The following is a 27,010-nucleotide window of genomic DNA, read 5'->3' on the forward strand; positions in this document are numbered from 1 at the left end:
TAGAGACATGGCGATCTGTTGCAATCCTACTGATGGTGATATCTTTTCCTTCCAGCATTTCTATGCACCTTGTAAATCCTTCTTTCTCCATTGTATTAGAAGATGTGACCTCAGTGACCTGAACCACCTGAGATGCCACCACATTACCAGTGTCCTCATCCATAAAAGTGTAAGTGCCATAATTTGCAGAATGGCCTGGACTGTCACAGCGACCCTCGCCATTAAGATTTACAACACCCCTGGCAGTAAGAATCTCCATTTGCCTCCTACTTTCAGCTTCCCATGCCTCATGAATAACAGGGAACAAGTACTTTTGGACATATCGCTTAAGAACTCTGCCAGGCTTAGCCCCTTTTCTCGAACCGCTAGAGCGTGCCATAGCGGATTTGCTTGTGCCGGCTATCACCGAGCATGCTACCACACAGGAAGAACGGGATCTTTTAGAACTCCCAGTTCGCTTAGGCGGGCTAGGGCTAATCAATCCAGCCAGAACCGCATCACAAGAGTATGAGGCGTCTGTTAAGATCACAGGCCCTCTTGTGCGGCAAATTATCAAGCAAGCCCAAGAGCCACCAGATGAGACGGAAATTAAGACCCTGCAAGCGAATGCACGAAGAGAAAAAGATGAATTGTTCAAGAGGCAGTGTGAGCAAGTGAGGGAATCCTTGTCTAGCAAAACTGAACGCGCGGTAGAGCTGGCTGCGGAGAAAGGGGCCTCCAATTGGTTGACAGTGATCCCGATAAAGGAGATGAATTTTAATTTGAACAAAAGAGAATTTAGAGATGCAATTAAATTAAGGTATGACTGGGAGATCGCTGACCTACCTGCCATGTGCACATGTGGGGACTTTTTTACCGTTGATCATGCTATGGTCTGCCGGCATGGTGGGCTGATCATTCAAAGGCATAATGAGATTAGGGATCTAGAAGCGGAAATGTTGCGCATGGTTTGCACTGACGTAGAGACAGAACCAGTTCTTCAGGAAATCACTGGGGAAGAGCTAAACAGAGGCGCAAACAGAGCGCCCGATGCTCGACTAGATATCCACGCTCGCGGGTTTTGGGACAGACAACAATCTGCGTTCTTTGATGTTTGGGTGTGTCAACCAAACGCAGATTCGTATCGAGAACTGTCTCCGAAACAGATATTCCAACTACATGAAAACGAGAAGAAGAGGCAATACAGCAGGCGGGTTTTGGAAGTGGAGCAAGCGACATTCACACCATTAGTTTTTACAAGTACAGGTGGAATGGCCGATGAATGCAAGAGATTCCATAGCCGCCTCGCAGAGTTACTTGCTTTAAAGAAAGGAGATGACTACACGACAACCATATCTTGGATAAGGGCAAAGATATCCTTTGCCATTCTACGTTCAGCTTTGCTGTGTCTCAGAGGAACCAGGAGAAAGAGAAGAGTAGCCAATATATCTGACACTGACATTACATCGGAAAGTGCGCGAGCCAGAATTTAAGTAGTCAATTTTTTAGTATGTAGCTTAGTTTACTGAACTTTTAATTTTTTTAGAGAACTGCTTTTTGTGAAATATTTTTTAAGGAAAAATCTATTGTTATTATTAAGTTAATACCGAAGAGATTCAAAACTTTTCTCTCAGTTAGAGACTTTTTAAACTTGTTTTGTAATATTTATACCTTAATTATGATCATCATTATAATTATTATAAGTAGTGTGTATCCATGAGCTTTTTCTGGGATTTTTACTGGACATTTTGACGCATTTGTTTTCGATTTTTAAGCATTTCATCATTTCATTTTTGTAAACACTTTAAGTGATTATAGTGAATAAAGATTATTGTTTAATTATTATCATTATTATCGTTGTCAATGTTATTATTATTTTCATAATGAATTATTAGAGATGCTTGGGAAAAAATGATCTAGTTCCCTCCAACTCATTGTTCTTTCAGTTAAGTGAATTAAGGCTTTTGTGAACAGTTACTGCTTTATTCTGTCATTCCTGATGACCATAGAAATGGTGAAAGTCCACAGATATTATCCCTCTAAGAGTTTCTCCAGGTGTTTTTTTAACCTCTGAATTTGGTTACAACAGAATGAAGGCCATCAGAGTATAGTGCGCCCAGCTAGACATGACTTGCATTAACATTACAGGGTCATTTTGCTGTATTCAGGGTTTAATCTTAGCCTTCTACAGACAAGTTTGTTCCTCTAAATGCAAAACACATTTTATCGTTTTTTAAAACAAACTTACAAAAACTGCCAAGAAACAGCTACTAAATTTATGGAAACATGACGAACAAGTCAATAGACTGTGTACTACACATCATTGAAATCGAAGTATCACTTTAGGAACATAAAATCGCAAGGTCAGTTTCCCATTTCTAGTGCCTGAGAAAAGATCAGGCCACCAGATTACTTCAAATTCTCTGGTCACTCGTCCCTCTCAATTTCCAACAACCAGTTTAGCTTACTGGGTGAGAATCGTGCTTAATTTCTTGCCCCAAAATTGCTCTTTCCTTTGTCGCCTGCAAAGCTTGTTGAGAGTTTTACAACTACTACTTGCAGCAACCTCCATATTCCCCAGATGGCTTTTCTTTAACTCTAATTGTACAGAACTTTGATGACTCAGACCAGAAATAACATCATTCACTCTACCATCCCTGTAATAAAAAAAACTTTGGATTTTTCTCTCCATACAGGGGGCCGCAAATGTATTTTTTCCCTCGCACTGCTTATAAAAGCATTCGGCATGCCTGCTAACAAAGCTTGGATGTATGTTTCAGGAACTTAGTATCTTTCAACTCGACACCATTTGCCTGAAACCAAAATAATAATTACGAAAGTTAAGAGATTATTTACTTCTGGAGTGAAATGTACTAAATGATTTGCCCTTTCAAACATAAACCTGAGTTATCAGATTTTGTCAATCACAAAATTACACGCCGGGTTATTAGTATTCCTTGGAGACCTTCCTATATTATCATAAATATCTAAGTCAAGCAGTCTTTTAGCTGGGTAATCTATGTTAAAAATTACGCTGTACAGCACTTAATTATTTTCCTCACTCGTTATTTTTCTCACACTGCAACTTGGCGTAGTACGCAATTATTACTACGCAGTCATATCTGGTGTCCAATTGGAAGAAGAGTTTGTTATTATTTTTATTTTAGAGGTGAATTGCGATTTCTTGTATGTCCCCTATTTAGTCGAAGAAAAGCTCGAACAAATACTGAAAGTAACGAGTAATTAAGTCACTATGAACAGCTTGTGCAAAGTGACAGCACTATCGAGCCAAACTGAGAACTGTTCTTTAATGATTTTTGACATGAACCACCAATTCTTACTATTTTTAATTTCTGCGTTTTAATAGACTTTGACATGTTCTTGAGAATATATTAAATCGGTTAGCGCTAGCGCTGTTGTTCTCTTCTAAATTATTTTGGTGGAAGCGTCTCACAAGACGCTGGTTTAACTAAAAACCATATTGGGCGACGTTGCATTTTGACTGCACAACCCGCAATTAGATTTAATTTTAACAGCTATTCGAGTGTGTGAAGAACGGAAAAGAGCAAAATTACACACCATCGGCTTTTGGGTGCAGGGACGAATTAAAACTTTCTACAATTCCACTTATCCATTGCTTGTAACTGACAGACCTTGTCCTTACTCTTGCGGGAGCCCGTACGATCTGTTGTCCATTGTAGAACTTGGCAAACGTAGCGCACTCTGCCTCGAGCGCAACAATGTGATCTTTCGATTCTCTATCTCAGTAGCGCAGTTGTTGTGTTGAACATGGACGAATAATACATCGCAGCGTGTCTTGTAGATAGCTAGAGATGCCATGTTTAGGATAAGCGCTGAATATGGAAGAGCGTTAAAGCCGCTACTGAAAAAGCACAATCGACCGCTTTTCATTGTAAGGAGGTCTTTCACACAGAAGAACGTCGATTTCGCTCACCTAAGTAGCGAAGTACGCTACGAGCGGCGACGATGATCAAACACCTGGAAGATCACCGTGCTGTCCCTCTACTCTTTGGTATCATAACCAAGAGCAAACCCTTTCGACTTGTCACTAAGTTTTACGGTTTATAAAACAAAGGCCCCGCTCTACACAAACTTAAAGAAAGAAACACTGGAAAAGCTTACTTGGCTTGGAATTATAAAAATTTCCTTTCTTAAAAATCGAAGATTTTCATGGTTTCCGTAACTTCGTATTTTTCCAAATTTGTTCTTTTGCATGTTATGCTGTTTTGCATTTTCTTCAACGTATAATTTAGTTCAGCGTCGATCATTTATCATCCTTAGAAGAAAATATTTTGATCTTTACGTTTAACTGTAAAATGCTTTGGCTCACATTGTGCGCATAAAAGGAGCGTTAAAGTAAACATGAGTTGATTCCACGCGAGGGTTTTACCTGGAAAAATGCCTGCACACGAGTGACACCGACATTACCGCGTGTCCCTTTCTGGAAAACATTTGTGTTATGACAAGAAAGGTCAGCTTAAGGGTTTTGGGTTACCCAAACTATGCAATTTTGACGCCGAAAAGTGCCAAAAAGTAAATACAGAAACTTCATCCGCAACACCTTGAACGTGCTGTGGACGCGAACTGAGATCTTCTCTTACAGTTAATAATTGCCAGGCGGAACTCAGATCCGGCTTAGCCTAATTTGCATAATTTTTTTCGGTGGGCAAAGCTCGTCATGTCTTCACTTCGTTTAAATTTGCAGTATTTCGACAAACAGCTCGATGTCAACTCAATGTAAGATCATACTGTTACTTACTTCTCCATGTTTTAGCTCGAGAAAAAATGATTGATTTCTTAATCTCGGTCTCAGTAGGTTCTCAGCATGTTCTTTGCTTCGCGGTCAATTTTAGCGTGGACCTTCATGAAACATGTCCTCATAACAAAAGAGTGAGGGTGGTGTGAAGTTAAGAAAATAAACAGGCAATAAAAGTTTTCAAATACCTTACCAGTCCTTGGTCTCCTCAGTGTATCTCTAGGCTGACAACAAATCTGCTGATCTCTCGGCTGATTGTGGAACAAATGCAGGTCTCTCTTTTAAGGCAAACCGATAACATCCCATAAAAACTTTTATAAATATAAAACGTTGCGCAACACGGTAAGAGTCACGTCCGCTTTTCTTGTAGTGAGCTGGGGCTACCTGTGCACAAAAGCGCGGTTTTATTACACTCAAGCTATGGGTCAACCGTTGAGTTATTGTCAGTTAGTGATTCGTTCTCATTGAAATTAAAGTCTTGAAAGGCGGAAGCAGTGATATTCAAATATTTACAGTGCATCGCGTGATCTCTCAAACATTTTGAAGCAACTATAATTAGGAGTTGAAGATAAAGAAAGAGTGAGTAGACGGGTATGAGAGAGCTATCGCGTGATATTCCATGATACTTTCCTGTGCATTTACCGGAAATGCGTCAAACGATGATTTCCTACTTCTACTTGCTTCAGTTCGTTTGTTTATTTTTTGTTCATTTCTTCAATTAGCTATTCTGAGGGGAGCTGGCTCGAGTCCATTTCAACTCCTGCGCTTAAGTTCTGAGACTGTTTCAGTGGCAATGCTGCAGGAAGAACAGTCTCTGGGCAAGTGTGATGTCATTTTGATGAGGAGCGGATTTTTTAATAAACAAATGAACATGAAGCGAGAAAGGGGCGGGCAATCATTGTTTATCGCATTTCCGGTAAAAATTTGGTAAATCACAAAAGAACAGGAAGTTAGTATGGAATATGACGCGATAACTCTCTCCTACCCATCTCCTTACTCTCAGTATTTATCTTCAATTCTCAGTTGTAGTTGCTTCAAAATGGTTGAGCCAAATCATGCGAGATCACGAAGGCGCGCTATAAAAGGAGCCTAGGTCACACTGGACCATTTGTCAATCAACCTTCGTGTGATGTAGAACTCTTAGAGTCAAGTCAGCTTGAGCTACAGCTACTCCAAAGCAGTGAGCAGCGGGCGCATTCCTCAAAATTGTTTTATATCTTCATCCCAATACAAGAATTTTTGAGATTTCTATTTCCTCTCTCCAATGGAAACTGTCTTTATTTGTGGCGGTAAATTTGAGATCGAAGTAGGTGGTTTGCGCGTTACCTCATGCCACCATGCTGGTGGAAGTAAACAATAGATATCTCATTAGCTCCTTTTGTTCGTCTGCCAGCATTTAAATTTAACCCGCACACGTCAACGGTTAGTGACAAATTAGCCTAGGTCTTCCCAGGGTAGACTTCCTTATATAGCACGCCTTCGTGTTTAACATTTACCAAATCACTGGTTTTAATATCTGTTGACATCAAAATCAAATTGTCCCAACAGTATGAATACATATGAAAACCTCACTTTCATTTACGACTGGTGACAGAAAAAGAACTCTGAAATTGTATAAAACCGTAATTAGCCCAAATGGCCGCCATATTGAAATGAACGCACGGACAGATAGTTGCCATAGCAGTCCATCTACATCATCTGTTAGACACTAAAATATTTTCTCATATTTCTTTCTTGTGTCCAAGGTTGAAAGGAAAGTGTCAGCGCTGTATTGGCTAATGTGAGTAATGTGAATAATCGAAAGCTTCGTGTCTCTACAACCTGCACATTGTAACAATATGCACAACACTTAGTTTGGTTTCATTGGCTGCTAAGACAATATTTACTTCTTTTTTCGAGCATTTATTCCATACCAGATTAATGAAAATTGATTTCTAAACACTAATTGATTTGAATCTTAGCGCAAGGAAACCTTGACACAGCCACATAAACATTTTGAGTAAACTGAATCAGAGTGTTAAGAATCCTCGAATGGCTAATCTTTGGAAGAAAACTATGGAAACGAAAAAAAATAAATTTCATGTGAATTGTTCAACATTTCCGCCTGTTGGCGAGATAAAGAAAGATAAAACGACAGATAAAGAAAGCATCAACGATTTTGATAGTTAATTCTTAATTATGTAAAATATGGGCAATTTGAACAGCGTTTCCTTACTTGAAATGTCCTCGAAACATAATTGTGTAGTTTTTGATAATTCTTTTTTTTGCATTTCAGATCAAAGCTATAACGAGAATAGTATGTGAGATCTTATATTTTTTTGTATTCTTTTATTCGGGTAGTAGAAAAACAAAATGCATTAGCTGAAAGGTTGTGTGACGAAGATAGAACGTAACGAAACCTTCAGTTGAACTCTGGTGTTGGTCAACTATTGGGAACAGTATTTTCAATCAGTTTAAAACACTTGTACTCTTTATCTCAGTGCAACTTGTCATATTTATGATTACAGCCAAGAATGTGGTAACAGATGGTGACAATACTAACAGAAGTTCTCGACCAAATTTAAAATACATGTAATATTTCGTAGTCCTTTTCGTACGTTTGTTTCGGCAGTGTAAAATTATATTAAGTTCTTTTCCTTGCATTTCGTATGATATTTTCAACACAAAAGTAAACACTGCTTGCGAAAGCGTAAACCCAACTTGATCAAAAAGAAAGTGTTTCGGAATCGGATCGATCTTAAAAACATGTTCTTCACAATCTGACTCGCTTATCGCATTCACCTGTAACTTTTTTGCATTGTTTAGAACTGATTTAAAAGGTAGGCTTCTCGTCGTTTCGTGATTTTCTTGGCATCGTAACCTACAAGATCCTGGTCAAGTCTTGATATTGTTTAGAAAAAAATATCATAGAATCAAGAGCCAGCTCCTCATTGTCGGGAAAATTCGTAAGAACAACTCGACCAAATGATGACGAAGGGCTAACGCTCGAAACGTCAGCTTTTGCAATTTACCATTTCAACTTTGTTGATATATCCAAATTATTTCGTTACTCCCACCGACGTAGCCCCAAACAGTTTCTTTCGAAACTATCAGCCTTTATTCAAATGATGTTTACACTGCCCTTTGATTTTTTTTTTACGGATGAAATTGAGATAGAATTCGAATTAGCGATACTTGAACTATATTTCAAAACATCAACCACCATATTGCACCTTTTAGATTTGTCAGTTGTTAATTTTAGAACCAACTCTATACGCGATAACAATCTGATGATGATGAGAAAGTGAACTAAGTGTTCTGGCTTACAACATTCCGAGTATCAGAAAAAGTAACAAGTTTAGGCGACAGGTTTAATTGTGTTCGAAACGCAAAATTCTACCATCTCAAGAGTTCCTAAAGGCTCTGGAGTTAAAGGTTAAGTTGAAACTTTGATGTAAAGTTAACCGGCAGAAAAAGAAAGGCAGTCAGAGCACTTTGCAATTTGACGTTTAGTCCTTCGTCACCAAGATTCTTCGATTTTCGCTATTACATAGTTTAACATCAGAGTACAATGTTATAATTACACAATGAGAAAACAAATCAATATACAAAATGAAATAAACAAACTAACAAGCCGTTCCATTCTGGCATTATTTGCCATTGAGAAACTCTGCTTTTATTGATTCACGAGTTGAAGAAGTCATGGCAATATTTTTTTACTTGCACTGACCACAGTTCAACACTGCTTGAGTTAATTCTGATTGATTTCATTTGCAAAGATCTGACTAATTTTCTGCCTGGAGTTATTAAATCCACTCAAGGGAAATTCTATCTTCGCGTCTTTCTTCGGTAGCTTCAGGACAAGAATCATCTCAAAGCCAGGGATGCCGACGTTCGTTGTTGATTTTCCAGGTTTCAAGGGTCGGGTCCCATCCTTATCAGTAATCATCACTGTATACTTGGTGTCGTTTTCGAAAGTGCACCATTTCTGTTCTTCTCTGGTTTCGGATTTGTCACGATCAACCTGGGAATCAGCCTAGCAGAACACAAAATAAACTGTTACCTTTTCTACGTGGACCAAAAGAGCCGATTTGCTGCCGGAATGGTACGTTCCGTATACAGCCACAAGCCCTTTACATCAGTAATATGTTCAGCCTCTTCCGGGCTATGAATCAGCGGACAATAGCTACGTCACATAAGCAAGTGGCTCCTATAAGCAGTTGTCAAGATATGGCAGCAATAATCCGGCAGACTCGATTGCCATTCTTTGTTAGCTCGCTCTTTCCAATTTAAGAATTTCTGAAAAGGTTATCCCCCACCCACGCTTTCGTATACCTGGGGTTCATCTTGAAATGGTTGACCGAAGATGATAGACCTTTAGCATCTGCCAAGACCCATTTTATCTTCCATATTCTATAAAAAAAAAAAAAAAACAAAATGAACTATTGAGATCTTTACCGTGACTTTGACTAGAACGGCTGATCTTGGCGCTGGAGTGGTTTGCTCTCTGGGCAGCTACAGGCCCTAGCTCATACGCATATTAGCCTTTCCCGGGCTCCCGCTCTCAAGGGGAGGTAAAACAATAATAGAAATTTTGCACAGATTTCATGATCACATGATTTCGATTACGATTTGCAATTATAAAGCGCGTGTAGTTTCATTTTTCCAAAGATCAACATAATTGCACGAGGCCTTAGGGCGTAAAAATTGCATTCCGAGAAAAAATATTAAAGCCGCTTTTCATATCAGAGTACATTGTTATAATTACACAATGAGAAAACAAATCAATATACAAAATGAAATAAACAAACTAACAAGCCGTTCCATTTCATGCAGAATCAAAGCACGCGAATCACGCGCTGAACTAACTTTCTGCAGTGAATGAATTCCCTTCTGCATTCTGTTACCGGGAAACTCAAGATACGCTTTCCTGATTATTGAAAAGAACGACTAATGTTGCAGCTGAACTAACTTTCTGCAGTGAATGAATTCCCTTCTGCATTCTGTTACCGGGAAACTCAAGATACGCTTTCCTGATTATTGAAAAGAACGACTAATGTTGCAGCTGAACTAACTTTCTGCAGTGAATGAATTCCCTTCTGCATTCTGTTACCGGGAAACTCAAGATACGCTTTCCTGATTATTGAAAAGAACGACTAATGTTGCAGCTGAACTAACTTTCTGCAGTGAATGAATTCCCTTCTGCATTCTGTTACCGGGAAACTCAAGATACGCTTTCCTGATTATTGAAAAGAACGACTAATGTTGTAACTGAGGTTGAAATTCCCGTATACCGAGTCTTTTCTATTCTATGTTCCTCAAACGTTGTATTAGTTTTCTCCACGAATCTACCGTATTACTTTGATTTGCAAACTGATTTGAGACCGACGAAAAGACAACAGTCTATTATACAGTTGTGTACTTGGTTGCTAAGCTTTTTAACGGGAGTGAGGCTAGGGGTGACCTTCTTGTGATACAAATCTTGCTCCCTTTTGAATGTAAATCACTTTGTTATCATGCTAATTAGATACAGGTCTCTAACACAACAAGGTCACCTTCAGCCTCACTCTGGATCAAAGGCTTGGCAACTAAGTACACAACTGTAAAATGGCCTATTGCCAAAGTGGAAGCTGAGGCTAAAATTAAAGTACCGTACGTATCTTTACTTTGTTATGTCCCTCAATCGTTGTACATTTGCTTTGGCGACGAATTTATCTTACTGCACCATGCTCTTGAAAAATTAAAAACGACAACTCATGGATAATCGCCTGACCCCTTCACTTTAATTAAATTTCAAGTTAAATTTGCTATATTTCGACAAACAGCTCTGTCAACTCGATGTAAGATCATACTGTTACTTATTTCTCTCTGTTTTGACTCGATGCAAACGAGTAAAAATGCTTGATCTCTTAATCTCCGTCTAAGTAGATTCTCAGCATGTTCTTTACTTCGCGGTCAATTTTTGCATCGACGCTCATGAAATATGTCTTCATAAAAAAGAGTGGAGGGTAAACAAACACGCAACAAATTTATCAAATATCTTACCAGTTCTTGATCTCTTCAGAGTACATCCACTGACAACAACTCTGCTGATTAATTGTAGAGCAAGTGCATGTTTATATATTATCTTCGTTAAAGTATATTCCTGATTCTGTTGAACACCGGAACTCAAACCAACCAGCCGTGAAACAAACATCGACCTACTGCCCAGAGCGGTTTTGTCGTACTCCTACATTACTCCTCCAATAGATGTTAGAATTAATGTTAAAAGATGAAGAAAGCAAGGAGTTGAGATGAATAGGGAGAAGGCAAGGAAATAACATTTTGTTGGTATCACGCTGATGCTGATACATGACGCAATGAAAAAAAAACTGTTGCTATCAATCGATCATTGTGTTGTTGTCGGTTTTGGACTCGATCTTAGAACGACTAAGTTCTTGAAAGACGGAAAAAACTACGATATTGGCATACTTTCTCATTCATGGCAGATCGTATGATTTCGCACAATTTAACTCGACCATATTTTTAATGGCTACAATGAGTGTTAGAATGTTGGAAGATTAAGAAAGAGGAAGGAGTTGAAGGAGGGCTTGAGCTGGATATGGAGAAGGCGACAAAGAAAATTTTATTGGTATCGCGCAAATACTGATACAAAAATAACCAACTGTAAATGCAATATTAAACAGAGAGTGTTTCTTTGAATTAGCCACCACATCACATCCTGTTCATTTCTGATTAACCCTGACAAGAAGCAATGACCGTTTTTGAAGGAACAACGCGGACGATTTTTTTTTCCGGGCCCGGCAAAATGGCACATCTGATCATTAACAATAGAAAATTCAGAATTGTTATCGATAAGTTTAGTTGACCGATGTAATAAAATTTTAAAAACTGGTGAACACCGGAACTCAGACTTGACCAACCAGCCGTGAAAAAAGAAAATAGAACGTCTACTTACTGCACAAAAGCGGTTTTATTAAACTCAAGCTATTAGTCAACCGTTACGTTAGCAGCGGTTTGTGAATCGTTCTTACTATGATTAAAGTCTTGAAAGGCGAAAGCAGTGACATTCAGATAATTTCTGAATTTAAAACAGTGCATCGCGTGATCTCTAACGATTTGACGCAACCACTTTCAAGCAGCTACAACTGAGAATGTGATTTACCAAAATGTACCGGAAATGCTATAAACAATGATTATATGGCCCCTTCTTGCTTCAGTTTCATTTGTTTATTCATTATTCATTTATTCAATTATCTATTCTGAAGAAGGCTGGCTCGCATCCATTTAAACTCCTACGTACGTTCTGAGACCGTTTCAGTAGCAATGTTGCAGCAAGAACAGTATCCTGGTAAGTGTAATATCATGTTGATGGAGAGCGGAAGTATTTTTCACGCTTGACTGGTTCAGTCCATGTTCCGCACTCGAGGAATGAGGAACCAAGTACAGAGACAAAAGTGAACATAATAAAGCGGCTTCCATTTTCCATTTGCTTTTGAGTTTATTGCCGGCTTACATTTGACGTAATCTACCGAACTCCAAAGCCTAAGTTCCAAGACGGTATCGAGGGGGCGTTTAGCAATTCAGATTATTATTTTTTCGACGACGGAGGCGACCGCTACTTACGCTTGAAGTGTCGCATTTTGGAGGGCAGCCGTCCTCTCAACGCGCGGAAGTGAAAGCAGCGAACTGCGCGTTGTCTATGAAACGTAAGTACATTATTTTGTTTGACGCATTCATTACATACCATTTCTTTCACTTTTCGCCTCGGGAAGCTTCGTTACTAGCTAAACAATACATAATTAGAATTAACGTAGCTATTTCGATTATTCAGTAATGTGGTAAATGTTCGTCTTATTTCTCCGTTCTGAGGCATGGCTGCGAACACAAGCACAAAACGAAGGCAAACAGTAAGTTCATTCCCAAGTTTAGTTACGTAAAATCCAGTAAAAAACAGAGATAACTCATATTTGGATCAAGGATGTCCCTATTGCAATCTGTTTTTAGGTGACCGTGGCTTTCGTAGACGTAGTCCAAGGTGTGATTTTTTAATAAGGCTTAAAACAGATACCGGTCTACCAAACCAAGGCAGCATACCACTGCGCCTGCACGGGTGAGAAACTCTTCTTAATTATAGTTCTAGTTTCAATTCTAGTTATTGACAGCTTTGTAAATAAATGTGATATTGAAATTCTTCTGTAACTATTAAATTGTGAATTTCTTGCTTTTAACGTTTTGTGGCAAATAAATAAATAAAAAGGAACATTTTACAAGTGAAAAGGTTCTTTCTGCTGTAGCTGAAGGTGGCTGGCATAAATCTAAACGTCTAGTCTATTTTGTCTAGCTTTGAATATCTCTTTCCTATCTCCTCCACCATTTCACGGCAGTCAATCAGCAAATTCTCTCCAACTTCGTGTCTTCGTTGGTCCCTGAAACTTAGCATTAGAGCGATCTCTCGATCTTTCTTAGCGTATGTGATATGTATTTTTATAGGCTGATGAATTGATCGTGTCTAAATAAAGATTACAATACAATACAATACAATACAATTTCTTTTCTTTTCTTCAAGTCGCTGATGACCAGTTTCGGCAGAATTTACCTAAGCCTACTCCGAAAGACATAGATGTTGACAAATCATAATTTCCTTGACAATGGAAGTCGTACATTCCACATCAAAACAGTTTAATTCCACTTACTGCTCAACATGACTTCAATTTCCCTGGTCAGTGTGACTCGACAATAACGTCGGACATCTCGAACGCATATTTCTATCGACGATATGTGTAAACGTGCTAACGAAGTATCGCGACATGTGTACCTCCCACCCCGCAAAAACGCTATAAAGTAAACGGAGAAATGAAAGTGGAAGGACTGCAATAGCAAAACGTTTTTTTCTGCTGCTGAAAGCGAGCCTGAAAATTGAGAGGAAATGGTTTTTTGAACGAAGATCTTGTATAATATTATATAGAGCTGTCTACTGAGCCGACAGTTCATTGGTTCTACTTGAGGATATCAATAAAGTTAAAAAGTGTTTAAGCTGAGCGCGGGAGATTTGTATTTTTCTTATCTTACTTTTTACTCTTTAAATTTTGGAGAGAAACCTTGAGGGGGATTCTTAACCTTACAGCTACAGAACCACATTTACATTATTTATGGGGTGAAAAACATGCATTTCTATCGCTTCAGCCTCTTCGGTGGTTTTACGAAGTAGCAGTTGACCAAATGCTACTCGAAACTGTTTGCTCCTCGATGCAAGGATATTAAAAGATCTAAGGATATTAAAAGATCTCAGTACCGTGGATGTTAAAGTATCACCCAAGCAATAGCAGAGGCAATAACGATCTTAGCGCCAGTGATATGATTGTCGTAACGCGTACGTGTTTTATCGCAAAACAACGTCTCAAGCTTATCAACACCTAATAAAGCAGGGACGCACCAATAAGAACATCGAACAGGTTTTCCACGATACTGTTGATGTTACATACATCGATCACATTTTTCGCACGAATTCCACGAAGGAGATAGATCTCAGTTGTAGCCATGAGGGGTTGAAGAGCGACACCGAATGCGAAGTTAGTTACCACTAGGCAAGCTAGATTTCGTTTGAAGACGACGAACGGTTTTTACCACAGTTAGTTCGAAGTCATTGAGTAAAACTGTGAAAGGCAGTGAAATCAGTAAAACGATCGCAATGAAAATGAGAACAGTGTAAATTTCGGTAGAAAGGTTTTGCCGTTTAATCTTACTGGTTTTTAAAGCATTAAAAAGTTACTTTATGGTATTTTACGATTTTTTTAGTTATATAAAGAGCTTATAATTACAATCAAACTAAGTGAAGCGTACCCCTCAGGATTACATTAATGATTTGATTATTTGAATATTGAACCCAATAATCGTTTCAGGAGCGCAATAACGAATTGAATATTTGAACATGGAAACCGCTAAGCGTTTCAAGAATGCAATAATGGATTGATTATTTGAATACTGAACCCGATTACCGTGTTCGTTTTGAAAAGGCGCGGATCATTGTTCAAATCAGAAGTCCATTTCTGATTGGATTATGCGCACACGTGATGATGGATCGGAACTATTTCAACATGGCGTCAGACATGGGAGGAAAGGTGAGTTCGAGTGTTGTGTAGGACTTCTTGTAAATGTTGTAAATGGAATGTAATCGAGAGCTTTTATCGTATATTTACATCTTGACGAACTTGTAGAAATTCTTGTGTGTATTCATGGTCGAAAAAAATAGTTTACGGGCGAAGCCATCGCAAGACTTTTTTTATTTCGTTAATATTTGTGATGGACTGTTTTCGCAGTGTTTTTACAGTGCAGTTTGTTCATTTTCAGGATTCCTCGTCAAATAGAACAATCCTATAGGACTTCAGAAATGGACTTCTAATTTGAACAATGATCCGCGCGTTTTCAAAACGGATACGGCCATCGGGTTCAATATTCAAATAATCAATTCATTATTGCATTCGTGAAACGGCTAGCGGGTTCAATAATCAAATAATCAATACATTATTGCATTCTTGAAACGACTGGCGGGTTCAATATCCAAATGATCAATTCATTAATGTAACCTTGGGGGGTACGCTTCACTTAGTTTGACTGTAAAAGATGCAACTAATGTGTTGTTCCATAATAAATTTCAAATCTTCTTTTAAGAAGTAGTACAGAGTTCCTACCTTTCAAAACGGAAAAAGGCCAGGGGGGGGGGGGGCTTATACCTGGGAGAGGGGGAACTTATAATTGGATTTACTTTCTTTAGATCAGCGGTAGGTGGGCCTATAACCAGTGGGGCGTCTTAGTGGGGGAGCTTAGAGGCGGCAGTTTATGGTATGTAAAAAGTTCCTTACGGACTTGGATTAAGCATGATGTTCTTTACTTTTTCGCTTTTTTCAGTAAACTTAATCTTCTTAGTCGTCTTAAAGAAAATTTTTAACATCCTTTGAGAAATGCGAGTGCATTAATAAGCATAACTCGAGTTAATATTTACAAAGCCAACGTAGTTATTTACAAAGCCAACGTTGACAACCAGTTTTGCTAAACAGCAATTTTCACATTTTAACAACCAGGAAAAACTTTAAATTGAAAATGCTAATAAGTTGGAAATGCACGCTAAAAAAATTACGATCTTAAGAATTAAAATTAAAAATCAAACAGTTGTCGAGGTTGTCAAACTATTCTTTTTCTTTTCACATTAATTTTCGGACAGAATTTTGAGGGTAATTCCTGTAAGTATCGCTTTGTAGTATTCTACTTTTTCATGTTTGCTTTGTTTTTTGTTTCTTACTTTTCTTTCATCAACCAGTGAAGCTGATTCAGTTGAAACAGGTGATTAACATCTTTTATTCAAAATGAATTTATGTACTCACCGCCAAGTTTAGCGAGAAAATAGCATGTGTTTTTTCCGGCGCGACTGGTTGACTTAGTCTCACGACCTCCGCAAGTTCTTTGTTTATTGTCTGACTTCTGATAGACAAGATGTTTAGTTAAAATTGTTATTTCGATTAACTTTCCGTTGCACATTATATATTCTGAACTCACCAGCATGGTAAAAAAAGCTTAGATCTGGATAAAATGCAGATAAATAACTGATAACGTTACTAGCAATTCAATGGAGGGGGCCATGCTTTACTTGGTGTTATTATTTTTCCAAAACACAGTTGAATTGTAGGGATAAAGAATCGTATTCATATCTAGGTTGAGACGTCTTTTGCCCTCTTAGCGGAAACTCGCGAAAATTTTTGATGGAGGAAATAACTTTCTTCATGCTTTAATGTTGTAAAGGGCTTCTATTTCATTTATGAATGCTGTCAACATAAGTACCGGCTGACGTCATAATTCTCATCACCCTAATTATAGAGAGACAGACAGACGAAGAATTATGGAGCGAGTTCACCATCTCGTTGTCATGGCAATTCTTGCGTATCGCCTGCTAGTAGCCTATCAGTGGTACTTCTACAACAAATTACTCGTATTTCCATCTCTTCTGTTTGTTGAACTCGTTTTCGTAACAGCAGGTGGACAAATACCAGTCGGAATCGCTTGTTCCTCGCTGCGTAGATCAAAGGATTCATCAAAGAATTGAGCAAAGCTAATGTAAAAGCTAAAAAGAAAAGGATGTGGGCGACATTAAATTCAGTCACATAGTCTAAGGAAAAAGAAAATGCTATCGAAATAAAGTTACAAAAGAAAACAGTTAGAATAATTGACGTCGTTGTCTTTAACGCTTTCCTTTCCTTCTCGAATATTTCCCTGGCTTCCAGTGAGACTTGCTGAGAAGCAATTTGTTTTTCATAGCGTCTAACCTCTATATAAATAGAAACATGGCATACAACAATTACTAGAAGACTACATACTGAAAGAACATCAAGAAATACAATTGATACAGAATCATCTTCAAAGTCTGTAAAATCCTTGAGTGCAGGAATAAAGGCTACTATCCACGCTATCGCAGAAGTGATTATCGAAATCTTATTAGAGGAATATTTTTCGTAGAAAAAGGGATGTTTTATTGCCAAAAATCTTTCCAAGCTTATCAGTACCACATGAAACAGAGAAGTGCAGCTGAACATGGTGAATAAGATCCCCGAAACTTTCTCTAGCGCGCAAAACTCAGCAACACTTCTTCCTTGAATGAAATACACTTCCATCGTAATAAAACACGGCTGAATTATCAAAGCTGCCAAGAGATCCGTCGTTGCTAAACCCGCCAGCAGAATGTTTGACGTCGTTCGAAGATCAAGCGTGGAGTTCACTGCTATTATTACAACAAGATTCAGTAAGATTGTAAAGTGTAGAGACACCAGTAGGATAACTGTTGTGAAAACTAGCACGGATTGGACATCGGTGGACAACGCATCTGGTTTCAACGCATGCAAAGTAGCTGTATCGCAGACATAATGGGGTTCGTTGTTGACAGGGTGCAGCACGGAAGTGAAATTCATGTCTTCGTCTGGGAGAAACATCTTATTTTCGCTAGGTTCAGAGTTACTCCTTTATAACTGTGTAGTTCCTTGCACAGATGTTTTTATATCTTCTTTTTTTTTTAATACTTATATCTCCCATCGCAAGGGGAAAAATATGAAAGCGACAAAAAGCAATTATCTGTTAGTCAAGGATTGAGAAATGTAAATTAAGTTGACAATTTATTGTGGGGACCGATGATGAACTTCATTCATATGCATTTAGTTCTCTGGTCCTACGGCTACAGGGCTGTCTACATAAATAACAGCAGATAGGGATTAGACCACGCCTTAAAGTCCTTAAATGACAACATTTGCGAAAAATACCACTGTCTTGAAATAAATTCCCTCATAAAAATGCAAAATTTTATGGAGTTTCTCACTGTTTTTTTTTTAACTTTAAAGGAACGGATGGGTTAAATCGAGGGATCAAATGAGAGGCTTCATCAAGAGCTTGTTGCGGCAGTCCATCGCCGCCTGCAAAACCTCTCCCTGCCGTTCATTTAGCTTGCGGCGGACTCTCGTATTTGCTTTTCGCCTTACAGAGCAGCCACCATCGGAAACCGTTCATGGAAAAGTTATTTAAATTTTCTGCAAATAATCGCAAGACTAATTAGCGTGCCGCGTAGAACTCTGGGAGGGAGGCGCACGGAAAGTAGGGTCCGATTTTTTTTACTCACGCGATGGACCGAAAAGGAGGGACTGCTTGTAGTCTGATTGTCCACGCTGTTCGTGCTTTATGTATTAACTGGTTTCTTTATGTCTTGTTTCTCGGTTCTAAGGCGTTGCTGCGAACACAAGCACAAAACGAAAGCACATCACCAGAAATCGGGGACATTTCGAGCCTGTGGGTTTGAGTCAGCGGTGTATCGCATTTCACTGAAATACAAGATGGCGGCCATTCCTACTTGATTTAATGGGGAACTGAAGCCTAAAATTGGTATATTGCTTGCATTCATTTTTAGTTAGCTTTAGAGGAGTAAGATAAGGTGTCGATATTCATTTTCGTTCACTTCTTGTTTTTTACGAGAAAATTCGAAGCTAACGCTTTGAAAAATGCCCCATGTAAACCCCACACTTGGTTTAGATACATCGACGATATCTTTATGGTCTGGACCGAAGGTTTAGATAACCTAAAAATTTTCGTCGATTATCTTAACAATATCTACCCCACCATCAAATTCACCATCTCACACTCTTCCACTAATGTGGCTTTCCTTGACGTAAGTGTCTCTTTAACCACCGACGGTAATATCTCAACTGACCTCTATACCAAACCCACAGACAAACATATGTATCTATTGCACTCTTCTTGCCATCCATTACGTACCAAAAAAGTTATTCCGTTCAGTCTAGCACTCCGCCTACGACGTATCTGTTCTACAGATAAAGCTTTTGAGACTCGCGCCGCTCAACTTACCTCATACCTTCTCAAACGAGGTTACAGCCATAAATTCGTCACCAAACAAATACAATGCGCCGCTGACATCTCCCGCACACTCACCTTACAAACTAAAGACGTAAAAAATCCTAACCGTATTCCATTTATAACTACTTTTAATCCGTCGCTTCCTCACATCTCCAACATCATCAAAAAACACTGGCATCTACTGCAGTCTTCTAACCGCTGCAAAAAAGCTTTTCCTCAGCTGCCAGTTGTCGCCTTCAGACGCTCTCCCAACCTTCGCGACACATTAGTAACAGCCAAACTCCCCTCTAATTCTACCACTTCCCCATCCTCAACTCCCCCCCGGCTCTTTCCGTTGAGGTAGAAACTGCGCTACTTGCCCCTACATTTCTGACGGTCTTACTAACTATACCTTTTTTTCTACCAGCGAAACGCGTCCCATTAAATCTCACTTGACCTGTGACACTAAAAACCTTATCTACTGAATTCAGTGTAACCGCTGTAACTTACAATACATAGGAGAAACTAAACGACGTTTAAAAGACCGTTTTAATGAACACCGCCGTACCATTGCTAAACCTAACTCTAAATCTAAACCTACTACAGCGGCAGAACACTTCATTTCCTCTCCTAACCACTCTGCTCACGACATGGAGCTAATCGCCATCGAAAAAGTGTTTTCCAAGAGAGACTCGATACGCAAGGCCAGGGAGCTTTTTTAATTTCAAGAGGCAACACTATTTATCCAGATGGCCTTAACGCTCGCGAAGAAATGTATTAGTTTCTAGTTATTTATCCAATTTACCTTACTTCATCTCTATTTTTGCTCACTATTTCTATTTTTATTGTTATCTCATTGTCAATCAAATTAGTTTTACATATTTCCGCTGTTACATCATACAGCTATCTATGAAGCATCACCCCAATTCTCTGTTAATTCCCACTGCACCTGAAGAAGGCTGGTTTGGCCAGTCGAAATATAGTGCTCCGTCTTAAAATCTACTTATCTACGTTGTATCGGTCTTGCCTCTATATTTATATTTCATTTTCGTTATTTTGGGCCGATCAGATCATCGCTGATCCAACGTACAAGAGTAGGAGTATCGTCCACGGTTGCCTCCTGAACATTTCACAGTGATTTGAAGTTGCCTTTTTCCCGCTTTTGGGGCTGTAAGACCGTCGGCTCAAAATAGGTCAGCAGCGGTCGTTTATGACGTCAGTGGTGGGGAACCAACTTAAGAAAAATTTCATACTCGTAGTTAATCCCCATTACAGGTCACGCAACTTGGATAACTCCATAACCAAACCAAATTTCTGTAGGAAGAGTACGGGTTTGTTATCTTTCTTCCCCATCAGTGACGTAAGAGCGAGCTAAAATGACCGGTGACACCACTTTTCTGAGCCGCCGTACTACGAGGCCAAAATACTACTTTAAACTATTTTTCCGATGCGAAGTTGGGCCCAAAGACTGAATAAAACCCTCGAACATTGCTATTTGAACTATAAGCTGCAATTTAAAGATGGTTCGTTTTCAGGGTTCAGTTCCCCTTTAAGGTAGCTGAACACAGTTTTTGCGCGCGCTTTTGCTGATGCAACTCAGCGCGCGCACAGGGATTGCAAAAAACAAACATACCATCAACAGAGCGGTCATTTTATTTACTCAACACGTACCCGCACTATCTGTGCTATTTATCTTTATAGTTGGTGCTGTGTATTGAGGGCTTTAATCTTTAATTACAAAGATATGTTAGAAAAGTTAACGGTGCAAAGAACTTAGCAATTCTCAGCTTTTTCGTCGTTACCGAAAGAACCTAGTTAAATGCAGCGCATGCGTACTACGTCAAAAAATCGCGATTGAATGGAAAATTGCTTTCTCGGAAATATGCCTATTTCTTGAGAACCACACACTCCAGGAAATAAGTAACTGGAGTATTAAAAAAAATTGATTTTAAACAAAGGAAATTCTAGATAATCGAGTGAACCTTCAACAAGGGATAATTAAAGATCTCTCAGTTAAATTGCCAGCAAAATGGTGTTAACTTGTGAGTATCATTACAAGCTCGTTGTATACAAATTATAAAGAAAATCTAATGGCTAGATTTTCTACAAAGAAAAAAAGCCGATTTTAATTGCCTGTTTATATCTATTCATGTAGCCATGGCAACGGCACATAGTAAGCTTAACTATCAAAAAACAAAGTTTGTGTTGTTAACTTGCTTGCTGCCAGTTTTAGTGACCGAGAGATCAAGGGTTTTAGAGAAAATGGTGAAAGAAACTCAGGTATCAACAACTGTGCTCAGCCACTTTAAATGCAGAAAACTCAATGACTCTCCATTGGGATCTCCCTGTATTTATCAAATATCAAAATGATCTCTGAGGGAATTTTAAGAAAATGTATGGGGAAAAGGAGCAGAAATTGACTACAGGATTATATACCCTGGGAAGAAGGTTAGTGTTGAATTCGGAACCTCTTTTCCTGGTCAATAAATCGGCTGGTCCATTTTAAATATGTTTCCAGCTGTGCACAAGAGATCCACTGCATCGAAAATGAAATATTTTCAAAAAAGTCTTTTCCCCCATCATTATCTTAAGTACTTTAAGCGTAATTATTGTAGATGATGCACACGCGCGGCCGCCATCTTGTCCCAAATCTCTGGCAATGAACTTGAACAATAAGTTCATTCACAAGTTTAGTTACGTAAAATCCAGTAAAAAAACAGAGATAACTCATATTTGGATCTAGGATGTTTCTATTCCAATCTGATTTTAGGTGACTGCAGCGCGGATGAGAAACTCTTCTTAAATATAGTTCCAGTTTCAATTCTAGTTATTGACAACTTTGTAAATAAATGCAACATTGAAGTTCTTCTGGAACTTATAAATTGTGAATTTCTTGCAATTAACGTTTTGTGTCAAGTAAATAAGAAAAAGGAACATTTTATCGATGAAAAGGTTCTTTCTGCTGTCGCTGAAGATGGCTGGCATAAAGCTAAACGTCTAGTCTATTTTATCCAGCTTTGAAGATCTTTCCTGCTGCTGAAAGCGAGCCTGAAAGGTGGGGAAACGATTTTCTGAACGAAGATCTTGTATATCATACGGAGCTGTCTACTGAGCCGACAATTCGTCAGTTCTACTTTAGGATTTCAATAAAGTTAAAAAGCGTATTAGCTAAGCGCAGAAAAATTTGTACTTTTCATATCTTACTTTTTACTCATTTAAATTTTGGAGAGAAATCTTGAAGGGGATTCTTAACCTTACAGCTAAAGAACCACATTTACATTATTTATGGAGTGAAAAGCATGCATTTCTATCTCTTCAGCCTCTCCGGTGGTTTTACGAAGTAGCAGCTGAACAAATACTACTCGAAAATGTTTGTTCCTCGATGCATAGATAAGGGGATTCGTTAGTGAATCCTGCAACAATAAGGCCACAAAAAGATAGAATAGCGTTTTTTTGATGTCATTGGGAAAGTACATCTTCAAATAACTAAGTGAAACTGAGGGAGCATGGCAGAGAAACACTGTTAGGACAATTATGGTGGTTGTTTTCAACGCTTTATATTCTTTCAATTTTCTTCCATTGAGAATTAATGGAAAATGATTTGTTTTTCGTGTCGACGTACCTCAATGTAGACAAAGACATGGAAGGTGAAGATTAGGGGATACTCAAAATAATTAAAAGATCGTCCAGTTCCGAGGAAATACTCTGAGGTCGATATCAAAAGATCCCAGTACCGTGGAAGCTAAAAGTATCACACAAGCAGTAGCAAAGGCAGTGACTATCTTGGCGCCGGTGATATAATTGTCGTAAAAGAACGCGTGTTTTATCGCAAAATAACGTTCCAAGCTTATCAACACCAAATGAAGCAGAGACGGACCAATAAAAGCATCGAACAGGTTTTCCACGATACTGTTGATGTTACATACATCGATCACATTTTGCGCATGAATTCCACGAGGGAGATAGATCTCAATTGTGCCAAAGAGGGGTTGAAGGGCGATACCGACTGTCAAGTTAGTTACCGCTAGCCGGTAAGTCAGATTTCGTTTGAAGACAACGAACGGTTTTTATACCACCGTTAAGTAAGTCAATAAAACTGTGAAAGGCAGTGAAATCAGGAAAACGATCGTAGTGAAAATGAGAACAGTGTATAGTTTGGTGGAAAGGTTCTCCCGCAAAAACCAAATTGGCCTAAAGGCTTTAAGACACTCGGGGTTACCATTGAGTCAGAGAACGATATAGTATGATTCCTATTAATCGAATGATGTTTATCATCGAATGATGATAAACATCATTCGATCTTTTCATGATGGCATGCAAGCACGTGTTGTGGGCTCGAATCTGCTCCCTTTGACGCAGATAGTGGTGTCAAGCAAGGTTGTGTTTTTGCACCACTGCTATTCAGCATATATTTTTATGGCCGCTGTGATCTACGATGCCTTTCATAATTGCGAGAAAGGCATAAATTTCAATGTGCGGTACGATGAAGGAATATTCAACCTTCGACGATTTAAGGTAAAGACCAAAGTTCATCATATACTGGTCAGAGAGCTCCTCTACGCTGATGACTGCGCTCTTGTTGCTCGCACCGAAGAAGATGTCCAAGTGATTATTGACTGCCTTAGTAATGCCACAAAGAGACATGGCCTTTGGATCTCCATAAATAAAACTGAAGTGCTATTACAACCTGGTAGCTGCCACTATTGCAACCTGGTAGCTGCTACAAAGAGCCTGCAGTCACGATCGGATCTGACAATTTGAAGGCAGTCACTAAGTTCTGTTACTTGGGAGGTATTCTATCTAATGATTGCTCCATTGACCTTGAAATCGCAGCACGATTGGCGAAAGCAAGCTAAACACTTGGACGCCTTGCTTCGAGGTTATGGGACTCTCATGACATATGTCTCGTGACAAAGGTGTCTGTCTATCAAGCAGCTATTCTAAGTGTCTTACTCTATGGTGTAGAAACTTGGACATTATATCGCCGACATATTAGACATCTAGATACCTTTCATATGCGCTGCCTACGGAGAATTAGTGGAATCTCCTGGCAAGACCGTATACCCAACACTGAAGTGCTGTCTCACTGCAATATGCGCGGGATTGAGGCCTACATAATGGAAGCCCATCTTCGGTGGACAGGGCATGTTGTTCGTATGAGCGCCGAGAGACTACCACGAGCCCTTTTATACAGCGAACTGTCTGATGGTGCTCGTAAAGTTGGTGCGCCTAAGAAGCGTTTTAACGATCAATTGAAGAGCACGCTGAACAAATGCAACATAACTGACTTCGAAGCTCTTGTAAGCGATAGAGCCCGGTGGAAGACAGCTGTTAAGTGCGGGGTTGCGAAGTTTGAGGATGCTCGAATAGAAGATCTGAGGGCACGTCGTCGCTGCCGCAAAGAGCGTATACTAGCACAGGGTTGCTATCCATGCCACAAGTGTCCAAAAGTTTGCCACTCTTATACTGGACTAGTGAGTCATCACAGAGCTCACGACCGTAAGGGAGAATAAACAACATTGTTGTATGCTTCAAAACCTGGATCTGTCGGTCGCGACAGCTAAATCAAACCGACTAATCATTCTCGGAACATGAGATATCGATGTGAAACTGCTATTTGCAGATTTTTTAATGGCACCAGATCTTGCTCCGTTTTAACAGCTGAAGGACGATTTGATTGACACAATAACAGAATTGCGCCAAGAGAAGAAGGACAGTGAATCTGCTCCCCTGCTTTTCTCATGTAAAGTTCTGAGTACTTTTGATGATCTAAGAAAAATACACTTTAGTTAGTAACTTCATTTTTGTTAGAGTGTAACAAATCTAAACCTACTCATTTCTTTGGTGACGTCGCCAATGGAGGATTTAATAGGTAATTAATTAAGGCCATGTAGTGCAGGCGGAATTTTCTTGCAACTCAATGTATTTGTTATATTACAATTTTGCAAATTTCATATATATATCTTACCAACCAAGCGCGAGGGCCGTACTGGGAGAATATCGGCCTGAGGTCTTGACAGTACGGACCTCGCTGCGCTCAGTCTGTACAAAAAAGACCGAGGACTGATATTCTTCCAGTACGGTCCCGTGCAAGCTTGGTTAATAAGAGATTTATTATACGACTGAAGTTCAAAGGGACACAAGTGCGGTATCATTCGGGACCATTCGGGACAGTGCCCGGTCCAATACTTAGAGAATATTCGACCGGCAATAGAGCATTTTGATTGGTTGATTTTAGTTATTAACTCCCTGACTGCCTGAGTCGTGTAATAAATTTGCATATGATGCTTTTCTTCTCAAAGACAGACAGTAAGAGACCTCTGGAATTTCTGTCAAAAAAAATAAGAGGCAATAAAACAACAGCGTTTTCCCTTCACAAAAGATAATTCGTGTTTAAAAAGTTTCCAAAGCAGCTTTCAGCATCAGAAAACCCAGAGCCGATGAGTCCGTGACAAATTACGATAAAGCGTCAATGGACGCGTTCACGTCGCGCAGTCGATCAAAATCACAGGCGCCATTCGTTCATCCCTTCTTTTATTTGGGAAATTAATGAGTTTTTCAATCGGTCTAATGGCGTCACTAAGTTTCATGGAAAGTTACGCTTACACTAAACGTTTTCAATATGCCGTTAAACATGAAGCAGGTGTCCCCCTTTTAAACATTTATTCTGTTAGTTACGTTTGTCATTCGACTGATGTCTCCATTTTTACCATGTTCACTTCGCACTACGTAAAATCCTTAGCATCATATCACGCAAAATTCAACACCGATCCCAACGAAATACTTGCATTTTGCTCGCTACGAAACATTAAAGAAAGCCATGGCTGAGGGCCGGCTTACCGATAATAGACGACGATGATTTTTTTCTTTTTTCTTTTGTGGGAAGAAGAATTACAAGCGGAGATAATGATTAAAGCATTGCATTGTTATTCATACGATTTTTTTGTTTTCTATTTTGGTAGTTAGAAGGATATTTATCCCTGAAATCTAGAATCCATGGACCTCTTTGTTAACCCGCCTTTACACTCTTACGTGGGTATTCATATTCTCCATGCTGTTCTCTTTACACCATGCATGGTGCTAACAAGGAGAATTTGTTTGACAATCAGTAGCTACCTGAATATTGGTGATCATTTCCGTTATTGGTGCAGCTGTAATATAAGAAGAATAAGAAGCTGGTTATTCTTAGTGGTTATAGAAAGGATCAAATGGCGGGTCTAATTATATCTTATTAGACGTTTTTTTGTGTAGTATCGCTGAGTATTTTTACGAGTTGTGCCGTATTTATTCAGCGATACTACACACAAAACGTCTAATAAGTTTATCTATTATCAAACACGCCGAATTAGTTGTTATTTCAGTGTGGGCGAATTTCGCGGATATGTATTTAAGGGGAGTTCGTGACAGAGGTATGCGAAGCGGAACGGAATTGGCTCGTTGTCGTGTTGCTGTTTCTATTTTCTTCAATAATCGGTGAAATTTCATTGTCGTTTAACTGCTTTTCTTCTTTCGATTTATCTAATAAACTTGGATCGATATTTGCCAGCTGTTCCGACTCTTCGTCGTCTAAAATGATTTAAATTGTCCACCATTTTTTTTTTTTTTGGTAACTTCAACTTAATTCGTCGCTTGCGCGATGCGAGAAAACTTGTCTAACCGGTTCTCTGGAGTACAAATACCGCTTGATATCCGGGAGTGTGACAGAAGTACGCGAAGTGGAACGGAATTGACGTGTTGTCGCGTTGCTGTTTCTATTTTCTTCAATAATTGGTGAAATCTCATTGTCGTCTAACTGCTTTTCTTCGTTCGATTTATCTAATGAACTTGGATCAATATTCGTCAGCCGTTCCTATTCTTCGTCATCAGAAAAATGATTTAAATTGTCCGCCATTT

At 39.0% G+C, this 27,010-nt stretch overlaps 4 protein-coding genes and 3 long non-coding RNA genes across 7 annotated transcripts in view; 2 read left to right on the top strand and 5 right to left on the bottom strand.

Moving 5' to 3' along the window:
* Positions 1-5,019, bottom strand: part of LOC148736506 (uncharacterized) — a 69,754-nt gene extending 64,735 nt beyond the window's left edge. The window contains exon 1 of the mRNA XM_088754074.1: positions 4,945-5,019. The gene's annotated coding sequence lies outside the window, so the exon portion shown is untranslated. The remainder of the gene's footprint in view (positions 1-4,944) is intronic.
* Positions 191-1,830, top strand: LOC148736510 (uncharacterized). The gene is made up of 2 exons (XM_088751545.1): positions 191-245; positions 301-1,830. Exons 1-2 carry the CDS (start codon positions 191-193, stop codon positions 1,470-1,472), a joined length of 1,227 nt encoding a protein of 408 aa, XP_088607671.1. The 3' UTR covers positions 1,473-1,830.
* LOC148736511 (uncharacterized) lies at positions 2,176-4,936 on the bottom strand. Its single transcript, XR_015998945.1, has 2 exons — positions 3,559-4,936; positions 2,176-2,792 (listed from the first exon to the last, which is right to left on the bottom strand). It is a non-coding gene; the product is annotated as an uncharacterized LOC148736511 (long non-coding RNA).
* Positions 5,020-8,353: 3,334 nt separating the features above from the next.
* Positions 8,354-11,032, bottom strand: LOC111347428 (uncharacterized). The gene is made up of 3 exons (XR_002696521.2): positions 10,781-11,032; positions 9,071-9,148; positions 8,354-8,771 (listed from the first exon to the last, which is right to left on the bottom strand). It is a non-coding gene; the product is annotated as an uncharacterized LOC111347428 (long non-coding RNA).
* A 108-nt stretch (positions 11,033-11,140) lies between these two features.
* Positions 11,141-14,592, top strand: LOC111347429 (uncharacterized). Its single transcript, XR_002696522.2, has 3 exons — positions 11,141-12,645; positions 12,743-12,848; positions 13,305-14,592. It is a non-coding gene; the product is annotated as an uncharacterized LOC111347429 (long non-coding RNA).
* Positions 14,593-16,061: 1,469 nt separating this feature from the next.
* On the bottom strand, positions 16,062-17,842 carry LOC148736512 (melatonin receptor type 1B-B-like). Its single transcript, XM_088754072.1, has one exon. It carries the CDS (start codon positions 17,710-17,712, stop codon positions 16,654-16,656), a length of 1,059 nt encoding a protein of 352 aa, XP_088610198.1. The 5' UTR covers positions 17,713-17,842; the 3' UTR covers positions 16,062-16,653.
* A 4,441-nt stretch (positions 17,843-22,283) lies between these two features.
* LOC148736513 (uncharacterized) lies at positions 22,284-23,184 on the bottom strand (the record flags this gene model as incomplete). Its single annotated transcript, XM_088753078.1, has 2 exons — positions 22,284-22,739; positions 22,800-23,184. Coding segments are annotated over 2 exons (747 nt in total), but the record flags the coding sequence as incomplete, so codon positions are not given.
* Between the last annotated feature and the right edge of the window lie 3,826 nt (positions 23,185-27,010).

Source organism: Stylophora pistillata, chromosome 3, assembly GCF_964205215.1.
Source record: "Stylophora pistillata chromosome 3, jaStyPist1.2, whole genome shotgun sequence".
Taxonomy (NCBI): domain Eukaryota; kingdom Metazoa; phylum Cnidaria; class Anthozoa; order Scleractinia; family Pocilloporidae; genus Stylophora; species Stylophora pistillata.

Coding starts and splice junctions, on each gene's coding strand:
- LOC148736510 (XM_088751545.1), top strand. CDS start 191: ATGGCCTGGACTGTCACAGCGACCCTCGCCATTAAGATTTACAACACC. Junction 246..300: donor GATTTACAACACCCCTGGCA/GTAAGAATCTCC, acceptor CATGAATAACAG/GGAACAAGTACTTTTGGACA.
- LOC148736512 (XM_088754072.1), bottom strand. CDS start 17,712: ATGTTTCTCCCAGACGAAGACATGAATTTCACTTCCGTGCTGCACCCT.